Consider the following 14,874-nt stretch of genomic DNA (forward strand, 5'->3'; position numbering starts at 1 on the left):
AAAGAAGTTCACTCTCTTGGTTTCTTTTGGTTGACTCCTGGTTTGAGGGCTCTCATGCTCCTGCATTTGCCCACATCATGGCTCATTATTGCAGGTTTTATGGGAGAACCCTGGAGGGTCACACCCCAGGAATCAAGGGTGAACCAATCAGAATTCAAACCCTGATTATTTCAAACCCTGACTAGATTACGCACACAATGGACTAGAGGACTGCAACTAGCCTAATGCTATACCGGACCCAATTCCAACATGGAATAGAAACTCTGGACACTGGCTTTGCTTTTAGCTTTACTGAATCCCTGCACTTCTTCCAAGGCTGGATTAAGGGAAATGGGACCTTGGAAACCCAGGAATGTAATGCCATGCAAATAAAAATCACTTATCCTCCTGGGCAAGGCTCAGAAAATTATTTTTCTTGAGATATTGTGAGGACCCCACCCACAGCACTCAGTGGGGAAAGGGACACCCCACTTCCACTGGTAACATAATAACAACGGGCTATTTGCCGAAAGAGCTTTGAAACACACTCTCCCAAAAGAGGAGTACTTAGGGAAGCCTAAGATCAACAGGGAAGAAATAAAGAGGACATTCAAGGAATTGGAAGTTCTGGTACATACAGCTACAGAGACATTAAACACAACTGGATTCCTAGCCAGATTAACATAAAAATCTCACACTGAAGACTATGTAAGGTCTTATTACCTTTTATATTATATCCAGCTATTAACAAAAACAACAACAATTACTAAGATATGCTAAAACATAAGGAAGGCCCTAGTTGGTTTGGCTCAGTGGATAGAGTGTCGGCCTGCAGACTGAAGGGTCCCAGGTTCGATTTTGGTTAAGGCCACATGCCTGGGTTGCGGGCTCAATCTTCAGGAGGGGGCATGCAGGAGGCAGCCGATCAATGATTCTCTCTCATCATTAATGTTTCTATCTCTCTCTCCTTATCCCTTCCTCTCTGAAGTCAATAAAAATGTAAAATAATAATAATAAAAATGAAAGGTAAGGAAAAAAAGTTTGAAAAGACAAAACAAGCATCAGAAGCAGACTTAACTATTATAAAGATGTTGAAATTATGAGACAGGGAATTTAAAATACTATGATTAATATGTTAAGTGTTTGAATGGAAAAAGTAGACAACATGCAAGAACAGAGGGTAATATAAACTGAGAGATGGAGACTCTAAGAATCAAAAGGAAATGTTAGAAATACAAAACACAACATAAATGAAGGATGTCTTTGGTGGGCTCATCAGTAGCCTGGGCATGAGAAGATCAATAAGCTTGAGATAGGTTGATAGAAACTTCCCCAAATGAAATATACGCAAAAATAAAGAATAAAAAGAACAGAATAAAATATCTCAAAACTGTAGGACAATTTAAAAGATTGTAACACGTATAATTGGAATACCAAATGGAGAAGAAAGAGATAATGGAGCAGAAGAAATATTTAAATTAATAATGACTAAAAACCTTCCAAAAGTACTGACAGAGAGCAATTCACAGGTCTAGAAAGCTCAGAAAACACAAAGTAGATGTTCACCCAAAAGTAGGAAAAATGTGCATTTATATTTATTATTTTAATTATTTTGGGGGGGAAAAATAAGCTTTACTAATATTGAATATATAGCTTGACTTGGGTGCCCTCATGTTACCTTAAGATTCGTCTAGAGTTCTCTATAATAAGAATTTGGGGTGGGTTCGAATGATGGTTCCAGAGCACAGAGGGCTTGATAGAAGAGTCCTCCCTTGTCCCTTTATTTGAAATATATGGTAACGTATCAAATGTTAAGTGTGACGTAAGTAGATTTATGGCTTATATATAATTTTATGATATATTATATATGGTTTTAACTAAAGTAGTTCTCATAATATGTACAAATGGCTTTAAAATTATTCCAAAGAAATCGGTGCTTGATAGTGATACTAGTAAAGCACACAAGGAAACAAGCAGACAGTGGAGCTGAACTTTCTGTTTCCTGATAAGAGCTCTTTTTATAGTTAACAATACTATATTATATACTTCAAAGTTGCTAAGATACTAGATCTTAAATGTCCTCACAGCAAAAAGAAATGGTAATTATATGACACAGTGGAGATGTTAGCTAAGGCTGTGGTGGTAATCATACTGTAATAGATAAATGTATCAAATTAACATGCAGTACACTTTAAACTTACAAAATATTATATGTCACTCATATCTCAATTTTTTTTAAAAAGAGCTCTTTTGTCAAATGTATTACAAGATGAAAACAATGGCAGCCTAATCAGATCTTAAAAGGTTGGGCAAAAATGTTCAAAATTGTCAAGGGGATTTTTTGAAATATACTTTCACATCCACTATCATCCACAATTTAACTTAACTCTAAATGTTTAATGCATGTTGTTTTATTATGCTTTTGTGATACTTCTTTTTCAGCTATCACCATCATCAAAATCAATCCTATGTAATAAAATCCTAATATGCAAATCGACCGAACGGCAGAACGACTGGTCACTATGACGCCCACTGACCACCAGGGGCAGACACTCAACACAGGAGCTGCCCCCTGGTGGTCAGTGCGCTCCCACAGGGGGAGCACCGCTCAGCCAGAAGCTGGGCTCACGGCTGGCGAGCGAGCGCAGCGGTGGTGGCGGGAGCCTCTCCCGCCTCTGCAGCAGGCAGGCGGTAAGGAGCGAGAGGGCACAGGCTGGGCTGAGGAACCCCCTATCCCCAGTGAATTTCGTGTACCAGGCCTTTAGTTTTCAATATAAGCTTCATTGTCGAGAGGGCACAGGCTGGGCTGAGGAACCCCCCCATCCCCAGTGAATTTTGTGTACCAGGCCTTTAGTTTTCAATATAAGCTTCATTGGTTGTAAAATACTCAGAGAAATGTGAATAGTCCCAGATATTTGACTATGTTAAGGGATTAATTTTTTTGTTATTTTTTTCTGTGTTAATAAGGTTGTGGCTTATTTTTAAAAAATACTTATTTTTAAGAAATGTATATTGAAGCATTTACAGATGAATTATATGAAATCTCGAACTTGTTTCAAAATAATCCAGGGCAATGGTCAGGAGGAGTGTGAGGTATGGATAAACCAAGTTTACTATGAACTTATAAGGGCTTAAATAGATGACAAATGCAAAGGGGTGTGTAGTAATATTCACCCTACTTTTTTATCTATTAAAAATTTCCATGTTAAAAAGGTAAACATTTTTAATTTAGAAATTCATCTTTAATTTGTTGTATCACATAGTGCTAACAGTATTTTCAAATAATAAAGCATATTCAATAGCATTGGTCTCACTAAATTATTATTAAAACAAATATATATTCAACCACAACAACATTTTGGTGCCATTAATTTAAAGTTTGCATTGCTCCAGGGCTAGCCAATTCTTAGAGATAGCAAGGGCTCAGCAGAGTTCTGACAGGTGGCTCAGTTGGTTAGAGCATCATCCCGATTCTCCAAGGCTGTGCATTCTTTCCCCAGTCAGGGCACTTACAAGAATCAACCAATGAACGCACCCATAGGTGGAACAACAAATCGATGTCTCTCTCTCCTCTCTCATTAAAAATTAAATAAATAGAAAATTTAAAAGGCTCAGCAGAGCAGTCATTGATATGCCAACTAACCAAGCCAAAACCAAACCTTCTTTATCTGGCTTATACACCCCGGAAGCAATATGATTCTGCCTTAGGCATAGTAGAACCAGGTGCCAGAACACTAGGAACCACTCCTATAGATCAAAACCCAAATAAAAATATTCCAATTAGGCAGTCATAATCTGTTCACTCAGCACAGCTTTGCCGGCAAAGGCCTAAGTTCAATTCTGGCAATGGCCTAAATCTTTCCCAGCTCTAGTCTCCTATCTATGCACCACCCTAATGGCTTTCCTATGTGGTCCTGTGTGGCACACCATGACTCCTGTGCCTAGGACCTCTGAGTATAATTCACTTTGGTGTTCCCTGAGCCTCTCCTCTGTGGCTTCTGGTAAAGCATCTGTCTGACCATCTGATAAAAGAACACAAAACAGAAGCACATACAAAAAAAAAATGTGGAGGTCCTAGAAGTCATATAATCCCCAGTCAACAAGCCCAATGTAAGACTTTCTTCAATAGTGTCTTGCCTTGTGCTTGAAGAATTCTATTATGGTTTTAAACTCATCACTCCCCAAAGAAGCTGACTACATTGCTGGATTATGCTGCTTGCAATAAACAATCCTTAAATTGGCACTTGACAGTGAAAGGAAAGGAATGAAGACAGGTAGTATCACATAATTAACTTACTTTTCAGCAGTTCTGAAGTATATTCACCCTACTTTTATATTCAGAAGTGCTGAAAAGTGAGTTAATTTCTTTTTAAAAAAATATATTTTTATCAAGGAAGAGAGTAGGAGAGAGAGAGATAGAAATATCATTGATGAGAGAGAAGTCTTTTTAAAAAAATATATTTTTATCGAGGAAGGGAGTGTGAGAGAGAGAGATAGAAACATCATTGATGAGAGAGAATCATTGATTGGCTGCCTCCTGCATGCCCCACACTGGGGATCAAGCCCACAACCTGGGCATGTGCCCTGACTGGGAATTGAACCGTGACTTCCTGGTTCCTAGGTCAATGCTCAACCACTGAGCCACGCCAGCTGGGCAAGTGAGTTAATTTCTTGATCCCTGAAACATACCGAAATGATCTTGCCTAACTTATATCAGTGCTCCTGAGGTGAGTTAATTTCTTGGTCCCTGAAACATACTGAAATGATCTTGCCTAACTTATATCAGTGCTCCTGAGTAGATTGTCTTTGATTACAAGACGCCAGAGCCAATTAGTCCAGAGCAACTTTTCCTCACTCTATCTTTCATATCACCTACCCCATGATATATGCACTGATCGTCATAACCATTTAATTCAGAGAACTGAACAAGAATGACCTTGACATATTTGATTGAATTTGGAATCTAGGGGAAAATAAAGTATTTCCTGTAAAAACCTTCCCTCCATTATTAGCAAATCTGAACAGGGCAGTGTGAAAATAATTTTCTCTGATCGAACCAACAACCACAAAACATCTGTTTTTACTGCTTCTTTCCCAAATTGGAAATGGCGACAGCTGTTACATTCTAATTCGCTGGTTCATGGAACCATTCAACTATTGATTGACCTCTGTTTGACTTTCATATTGCTTTATTGAAAAGAAAATATGTTTCTTGGAAGAATGACATCAGTTTTAGTAACTTCAAGATTGAATTATAGGCAACAAATAGAAATATTCAAATTGGTCTGTAAATAGAGAACAAGGCGAATGGAATGTAATCCCTGGCTTCAGACAGAACTGAAAATAAAAATAAATATAAGACATCTGTTGAATGTATTACACGTACATCCACCCTGGATTACAGCAGCAGTTCTAAAAATACTCACCGCTTTGTGTTTGTTTGTTTTTTAATTTCAGCTCTATTGAGGCATAATTGACATCTATTATTCACTTGCAGTTCTTGTTGCCATCCTCTCTTATGCCCCTGTGCCTCCTATCCTGCCTGACCCATTCAGATGCTGAAGCATTGGTGAGCCAAGTGGGTGGCAGCATTGCTCATAGGCATGTACCCATGGGTTAGAGGTTATTTGAGGTTAAGTAGAGATTCTGTAGCAGTATTAGCCAAAGTGGTTCAGAGATGTGTTGGTAGGATAAAGAGACAGCATTTAATAGGGTCAAAAGTGTAATGGATGTATCAAAATGAATGCAAAGTCTGATGAGATGGGATTGAAAAACACTAAGAGATTATTAGAAGAAGAAACAGTTAAAGATAGTTGTTGAGTCTAGTTTATATTTAATGGTTCAATAGGTCTCACAGACCCCTTTTAACCTGGAGCACTGTGCCTGCTGTGAAATCTGGCTTGCCAGGAAGGATACAGTCACTCAACTCACCCCTTCCCCCTTGCTCCATCCGTCATAACCACAGACATGCCTGCTCTGGAGTGTGGGTGTGAGGTGAGAGGCCTTTGAGTGCCCCTCGGGCCCATAATCTAGTCAGGCCCTGGAGCTGAGTGTCAGGACCGGTTTGGGACAGAAGGAAATGTCCAAAAGCTAGGCAGAATTAAGGGTGAAGATTAATATACAAAGTGAAAGAAAGTGAAGAGATTGATAACAGTGAATCCCTGGTATGGGCCAACTAGTCTTCCACTTTGTAGCAGTTTCTGTCTTCTTGAATTACCCTCTGCTCTCAGCAAAGCATGCTTTAATGCAAGGTGTTGAGGGGTGCTTGGCCTTGGCTATATAAAAGAGTACACTGCAGTGGGGAGTGCTTCCAGGTTTGGGTGGGCGGATGGCTGGGAAAATTTGGGGATTATGATTATGTACAAGGGATTCAAGCCATGTGATTCAAAATACAGCTTTGCGCCTGTCTTCCACTGTCCCATCAAATCTGCCCAGTAAGAGTAATCCTGCTCCTGCCTGTGTGAAAACTCAATCCCTCTCTGCCTTGGTGGTCACTCTTCAGTAAGAGTAAGCCCTATGACTTTCTAACGTGGCAAATAGTCACAACTCAGAAATGCAATATGTCTTAGGTTATAATCCAAACTTGAAATTTAACATGAAATCTTCTCACTTACCTTCAGCTGAAGCCTTCTTTGAGCTGCTCACCTACAGTGGGAAGTGGGGCCTGGTCTTCCCTTTCTCTTTTATGGTGTCCTACTGTCTCTTCTATTTTATAGCTTGCTGTCATTCCCAGTTTCTCAGTCCTTCCTGTGTTGAAGGGAGATGGTGGAGAGAACAGTTAAGACAGATGGAGGGAGGCAGGGGGATCATAATAATCTATGACATTTTCTTCCAAAACCTTCTTCATGAAATCCTTGGAAAGCCCCTCCCCCTAATTTTTCATTTTTTCTGATGTGAGTGAGGGTCTTATAAATAAGTGTTGGTTATTTCCTTTGAAATTCTACATTCCAGGAAGTCTAGTACCTCATGTGTTCCAGTGCTTCCTTCAAAAGTTCGAATTAAATATAGTGTTAACAACTATGTCATGGGGTGTTGGTGTCTTCGTCAGTCGTCAGTCGGGATGCTATAACAAAGTACCATAGATGGCGTGGTTTACAAACAACAGAAATGTATTTCTCACAGCTCTGAAGGGTTGAAGTCTGGGATTGGGGTGCCAAGATGGGTGGGTTCTGATGAGAGCACCCTTCCTGTTTGCAGACTGCTGGCTTCTTTTAATATTACTGGCAGAAAAGCAAGGAAGCTCCCTCAAGTCTCTTTTATAAGAGCACTAATCCCTTCTATGAGGGAGTGAAAGAATTATACAAAGGAAGTTTAGAAGAATGATGTAGGCTTGAAATGGCACACTGTCCATTATGGTAGCAAGGGCAGCAAAATGGACTTTTGGGTATAGACAGACTTACCCATCCAGTCATTGGAAACTGTAGGCCTCTTCTTGAAGGAACATTTAAATTTTCAATTAATGAACATTAAGTAAAAGTAAAAATTCAGTTCCTCAGTTGCCTTAGCCACATTTCAAATGCTCAGTATCTAAATGTGGCTAGTGGTGCCCTAGACAGTTTGGCTTAGTGGATAGAGCATAGGCTTGCGGACTGAAGGTTCCTGGGTTCGATTCTGGTCAAGGTCATGTACCTCAGTTGCCAGCTAGACCCCTGACCCTGGCCCGGGTGCATGCGGGAAGCAACCAATCAATGTGTGTTTCTCACATCAATGTTTCTCTCTCTGTATCTACCCCGCTTTTCCACTCTCTCTAAAAAATAATGGAAAAATATCCTCGGGTGATTAACAAAAATAAAATAAATGTGTCTAGTGGCTACTATATTAAACAGCACAGATAGAACATTTCAATCATTGTAGAGATTCCTATAGAAAAGCACAGGTTTGGAATACACTCTTTGGGAAGTGGGGCGTTTGTGTAGGTCATTTGTTTTTGAGAAGGTGAGGTGTTGCTACTCGAAATTGAAAACTCATTTTCTAGGTTACTGCTCTTCCTGAACTCTGGCCTCTGGAGGCGAGACTTTTGGGTGGCCAATAAATAATACCCCTTTCTTCTCCTCCTAAGTACACAGCAGTTTAGAAATAAGACCCAAGAGACAGTGGCATGCAGAAAAAAAAATTACCTTAATTACTGATAAAATTAATTAGAGAACATGGCTTTAGATATTTAGCAAAATGAACTTTTGAAACTAGACAGACTTCACTCAGTGTATTCATTGGGAATCCAGGCCTCTGGAGGAACAGGAACATTTACCAGCTTATATCCTTGCCAAACTCACTAATCCTCCTTGAGCCTCAGTTTCTTTGTCTATAAAATGGGAATTGTATCTACTTCAACATTTTGTGGAAATAACTAAATAGATTGCTATAGTGCTTAGAATAGTGGCTGGCACACAGTTCAGTGCTATGTATGTGTTTGCATTTATTATTATTGCACAATGGAGGATAGCTCAGGATGCACCCTCTCTGCCAATAGGATCCAAAGGTACTTGGTCAGGCATGCTTAGCTCCTATTCCCAAGTTCATCAATTAGGTAAGTGAGGGGAGAAGGGATGGCTAAAGGTGTTCCTTTCATATTCTCAATCCTAAATCACAGAGTCAAAACCTTCACTCTATCAAAACAAGAGGAGTGGAGTATAGGTGTTTCCCCTAACAACAGGCTCATTCTTGGTATATATTTTTTTCTATCTTTCTGTCCACACTCAAATAAATCTAGTAAAATGTTGTATTCCTTTCTTTCCCTTATGTCTGCAATGCCAAAATCAAACCCATGACCCAGTCTTAGTGTTTTAGTATATGAAAATGGGGATAATAACTTGTCTAAACAGTCACATATCCTGTTTCTAGTCATTATGTGACAAATCTTAGAAAATCTCATTTCTATTTAATAAGGGCATCATAGGCTTCTAACTGAACTGCACTGTACATGTGTCTATTCATGTATTTTTAAACACTGAAATAAAACTAAGACCAATCAGTGTGTGACCTATAAAAAATCCTGAGTTAAATTTTGGAAACAAAAAACAAAGACTATATAAAATGTTATTTCCAGAAAAGGTCTTAAGTTTCAACTTACTGAGTTTTTTATTGTTGTTATTTTGTGGGTTTTTTGTTGTTGGTTGTTTTTTGTTTTGCCACTGAATCCTTTCTTCAAATGAAATCTTACTTGAAATCCAACATGTATAAGAGACCTGGCATGACAATCTCCCCAACTTCCCCATTCTATCCCCCTCATCTTGCTTGGCTGATGCACGCAGAAGCATCTATCAAGGTCTACTGTGGTGACCATTCATATTTAAAACCAAAATTTTATATTGTGAGTTCCATGACCTTAACAGCCTTTTCGGTTTGTTTGTTGTTGTTGTTTTTACCACTTTATTTCCAGTGCCCAGCATCTGACACAAAGTTTGTGCTTGGTAAATATTTATCGAATGAATAAGTGAATGAATAGGACTTGGACTAAGTCACACACAGCAAATTGGTGAGGCCGAGACTTAGTATATAATGAGTGATTAGACAGACGTTGATGATATTACCAGGATAGGCAATAAAGAAGGACAAGTATGGAGAAAGAGATGCTGAGATCACTTTTGGATATGAGAGCTTAAGGTACTTATGGGGCATCCAGGTAGAGGTATGAACAGACAATGAGCTATTCAGTTGATGCAGTTTAGACTTGTCCAGCACTTCAATGCCTCTCTCTTAAAAATATTTTATTTATTTATATTTAATATTTATTGGGTGACATTGATTAATAAGATATTGGTTTCAAGTGTGCAATTCTATGACACATCATCTGTATCTTCAAAAAAAGGCTTTCAGCCCTGACTGGTTTGGCTCAGTGGATAGAGCGACAACCTGCGGACTGAAGGGTCCCGGGTTCGATTCCAGCCAAGGGCATGTACCTTGGTTGAGGGCACATCCCCAATTGGGGTATACAGGAGGCAGCTGATCGATGTTTCTCTCTTATCGATGTTTCTAACTTTCTATCCCTCTACCTTCCTCTCTGTAAAAAAATCAATAAAATATATTTTAAAAAAGGCTTTCACTCACTTTACTTTCAAGCACTATGCTACTCTGGGGATGTTTCCAGCCTTCGCATAGTCACTAGGGCAGAGTTTCTTAAACTTTAATGTGCAGCAAATCACATGAGGAATCTTGTTAAAATGCAGACTCAGAAAGTGGGGCCTGAGCTTCTACATTTTTAACAAGTTTCCAAGTGATGCATCACCCTTTTTGAGTAGCGAGACATTGCAAATCAGTGAAGATGGCACTAAGAGCTGGTTAGCATTTCATTTTTTATTTTTGAAAAATTTCACAATCTTTATAAGTAGAGACTGGTGAACTTGCAAAATTCTGTTCCTTCTTAAAATAAATTTCTTCTCATAAACTTTGTTTTTGCACTTTGAAGAATGTTTAGTTTTTTACATGTTAGGTTTAAATATATAATATGGCTTTTAATTCATAATTTAAGATAAGCTCTTTTAAAAAATGTTTTTATTAATTTTAGAGAGAGAGAGGGAGAGATAGAAACATCGATGGGAGAGAATCAACATCAATCCGCTGGAATCTAGCCCACAACCTGGGCATGAGCCCTGACCAGGAATTGAACTGGAGATCTCTTGGTGCATGGGTCAACCCTAAACCACCGAGTGACACTGGCCAGCCTCAAGATTAAACTCTTAATTTTAATAATAATCCTACAAATTTCTTATTCTTTCAAAGAGGTGTGTGCGTGTGTGTGTGTGTGTGTGTGTGTGTGTGTGTGTTTTAGGATTTAACCTTAGGTTAAAGATAAGTTTAGCAGCTATTAGGAATAATGCAGCAGACAGGAAGGCTCTGGAAGTAGGTAAATTCAAGACATTTTGATACATTCAAAAACTTAGACAAAAGAGATTTTTTTTTTTTGGAAATCAGTAGCTTTCTTAGCTATCATTAGATTCATTTAAACTGAATGAATAACTTAGGTATCAGCTATACCTTTATCTGTAAATAATTTTCCCTTTACGTGATTGTTTTATAAAATTCTATTATTTTTTTTCCTTTTTTTAATTCAAAAAATTTTTTAGTCAATAATATGGTAATAACTAGGTAAGGTGCCAGGTGGGTACTGGAAATACTGAAGTGACTTGATCAATTAGATGATTGTCTAACCACTATGCTGTATACCTGAAATTAATACAAAATCATATTGAATGTAAAGTGTAACTGAAAAATAAATTTTTAAAAATATTAATTTCTTTTTTTTTAGGATTTGTTATAGTTCTGGATACTGAGAGACACTTGTGAATTAGAAAAAGATCTTGAGTTCATGAAACTTAATTTGTGGGAAAACAGAGACAATAAAGAACTAAATAAATATGATATTTTCATGTGAAGATATGTACTACTCAAAATAAAAAAGAGCAATGAGCTAGAGCAGCGGTCGCCAACCGGTGGTCTGCGGACCACTCTGGTAGTCCATGAGGTCCGAAAGGTTGGTGACTGCTGAGCTAGAGATTATATTGTGTTAGGGGGCACTCTTAGATTGTGTGGTCTGGAAAGCCCTATCTAGGGTGTAATATCTGTGTAGAAATGTAAGTAAAATGAGGAAGTGAACCATAATAATAAGAAAAGAGAGAACAGCAAAGTGAGAATGCCATATGTAAAGAATAGGCTTGGTGTGTTGAAGGAGATCAAGGTCAGTGAGATCAATGGCACAAGGGAGGGAAAAGTATGGGGCGGGGGGGCGGCGATGGAAATTGAAATAAGTAGCAGCCAGATCAGGCAGAGTTTTGAAGACCAAAAGCAGGGAGTCTGGATTTTATTCAAAGCATGATGGCAAACATAGAGTGTTCTCCCAAAAATGTATATGCACTTTGAATGATTATAGAGTCAGTGTTTATTAACATACTGTTAATTTTCAAAATTTAAAAAAGAATCTACAGAAATTAATTTTTTTTTTTTTGTCAATGTCTGTTTTCACACTGATGACCATTCTGGTCCAGGCACTGCTGATAACGAGAAGCAATGGAACTGCAAATATCAGGAATCATTTCGTTCGGTATTTGTGGGCCCCCAATTCATCAACTGTTGCCAGTTTTGTACCATACAGTTTATCATTTCTGTATCCCCATAAAAAAGTCTAGAGGATAAATTTTATTTGTTCAAAGCTTAGTCTGGCTTCACCCATTACTTCATATCAGTTAAACCTGAAAAGGAGTGAAAATTCATGTATATACAGTTTGAATAATTATAAATGCAGTTTTCAAACTTCCAGTAGTATTTTAGGATGAATTTCCTTTGGTCAAAGCTTAGTCTGGCTGAAAAGAAAGAAACATCAATTGAGCTATCAGCTGTTAAAGTGTGTATACACGTTCTTGGGACACCTTGTATTTATGGTTTTAAACAGAAAATAACATGATCTTACTTATTCTCCTCTATGAAGTTCTCCTACATTTTCAGATTAAGAAATTCATGTTTCTCTTTAAAGGCACACCTCAAATGTCATACTCATTGTAAAGCCTTCCTTAACTTTCCCAATACTTTTTCTCTTTAGTGTTTCCATTTGTGCATTCCACTACCACAGTACATGCTTCTACTATAATACATTTCCCTAATAAGGTATTAATCACTTGTTTCCCACTTGACTTTTCCACTAAATTGTTAGTTCCTGTATGCCTAGTTCATAGTGCAGTACATAGCACACATTAGTAAGCAAATGATTACTAATGAACAAATGAGTATTTGAACTGTTTCCAAACCTATGCTTCTCGTCTTAATCTTTCTATCAGATTCCACTCTCAAATGCCTATTGGCATTGTCAACTGACTGTCCAGTTTTCCCTCAAACTCAACATCGCAAACTCATTATCTCATTCCAATTTCATATTTTTTTGTAATATCAACATCTTTCTAATTTCCTTGGTTAGAAAACTTAGAGTACTATGATTCTTCTGATGCTGGGGGATTTATTTCCTTTATTTCATTGACTCTAGCTGTGGTTCAGACTTTCATCACTTAATTTTTGAAAAAAATGCAATGGACTTTTGGCTGGCTAGAGGTTATTCTGACTCAAAGTTATTTTCTATTCAAATTCATACTGCATATCTCTGCAAAAATATTGTCATTGAATTCTTATTTTATTCATAAGGTCATGCATTGTTCTATTTATAAAGTATTTTGGCACACTTATTATGTGTATGATATGTGTCCTTCTGTAGTATAGAACTTTAATTAATGTTCATGCAAACTAAGTGAGATAGTATTTTTATCTCCATTTTACAGGTAAGGAAAATAAAATTTACGTATCTTAGGCCACCTGCCCACGGTCACAATTACACCAACAAGGAAATCGTAGAGCTGAGATTTGATCACAGTTCTATCAGCTGGGGATACTGAGCTTTGCTTAAGCACTTAATTAGTGAGTAGTATCTCAAGTTTAATTCCTGCTTCTCTTTACAGGATCTCCATGATATGGCCCACCAATCTTACTTAATTTCCTATTATTACTGAACTTGCATCTTCTCCACATTTCAAATATCTTTCTAGTTATCTCCTGTGCATTGACCTTTTTACTTCAATTAGATTGTAAGCTCCCTAAAACCACTCTTGTTTTAAATTTCTGTGAAGGGCACAATAAATTCTCATTGAATACAGCAGACCCCTTGTATCTATAGGTTCTGTATCCAAAGATTCCAGGAACCCAGATGGAAAATATTTTTTAAATGCTATATTGTTGCTGACATATACTATGTAGTTAGGTCTATGATGGCTATGTCTATACTGAACATGTACAAACTTTTTTTTGGTCATTATTCCCTAAATGATACAGTATAACAACTATTTACATAGCATTTACATTGTATTAAGTACTATAAGTACCCTATAGATGAATTGTAGTATACAGGAGGATATGTGTAGGTTGTATGCAAAAACTATGTCATTTCATATAAGGGCCTTGAGCATTCCTGGATTTGATATGGGGAGGGTTGGTGTGGGGGCTCCTGGAATAAATCCCCTTCCAGAGGACTGTTGATAAAATCGTTAGCACAATCCTTGACACACACACATGCTGACTAAATGGTAACAATGATTACTACTACTCGAGGTTCTGATGCATCAAATTGAAGTTCCATAGGAAACCATAAAATTCTGATCCCTAACTCAACCCTAAGAACTTTTTGCTTATTCTTATGATCTAGAGTAGACTAATGTTTTTCCAAGCTAAGTTAGTACACTTCAGTCTTTTCTCACCCTTTTACCAAGTGTCAACAAGACAGACATCAGTAAGCAGCAACATTTATCCACCATTACTGAGTTCTTTAATTGGAGGCTGCTTTGGAGGAAATAAAAAAAGGAATCGTTGTAATGTTTCTGAGGTGAATGGTCAACGTGCTTGCAATCAATCAATTTAACTTAATTTTATGGAGTTTACTAAGTGTCCCAGGATTTCCTGGCTCGAGTTTCTGAAGTACAGAGTCTTAAACAATCACATCTTCGCTTCGAATAGAATCTCCCCAGATCCAGCGACAGGTCTATGGGCCTCGCCACCTGACCTTGCTGTTGGAGCTGCATATACTTCCAAAGCGGCAGAGAAAAAAAGGCGATCCGCGGCGCCAAAAGTCTCCGTTCCGAAGGTCCCGCGGTCGGCCCCGCCCCCAGTGAGCGCGGTCGCGTCACGTGACATCAGACGCCCTCCCGGAAGTGCTGCAGCGGAAACGGTGGGGGCGTGTCTCCAGGTCACCCGGCGGCGTGTAGTTACCGGAGAAACGCGGGAAGTGGGGTCCAGGCACGGTTCTCTCCACCGTTAAGGCTGTTTCAGTTCCAGCGCGAGCGGGTAGCCCGGCCGAGGCGTCGGGTGCGACGCCATGGAAGTGGTGGAGGCCGCCGCTGCGCAGCTGGAGACTCTGAAATTCGGCGG

The 14,874-nt window shown here is 38.5% G+C and overlaps 1 protein-coding gene across 1 annotated transcript in view; it reads left to right on the forward strand.

The window, feature by feature from the left end:
- The first annotated feature begins 14,269 nt into the window (after positions 1-14,269).
- The window catches only part of NAF1 (nuclear assembly factor 1 ribonucleoprotein), a 49,007-nt gene continuing 48,402 nt past the window's right edge, over positions 14,270-14,874 (forward strand). The window contains exon 1 of the mRNA XM_014535023.1: positions 14,270-14,870. Coding sequence (XP_014390509.1) covers positions 14,822-14,870 — 49 coding nt within the window. The 5' untranslated portion in view covers positions 14,270-14,821. The remainder of the gene's footprint in view (positions 14,871-14,874) is intronic.

The sequence above is a fragment of the Myotis brandtii genome, unplaced genomic scaffold, assembly GCF_000412655.1.
Source record: "Myotis brandtii unplaced genomic scaffold, ASM41265v1 scaffold136, whole genome shotgun sequence".
Lineage (NCBI taxonomy): Eukaryota > Metazoa > Chordata > Mammalia > Chiroptera > Vespertilionidae > Myotis > Myotis brandtii.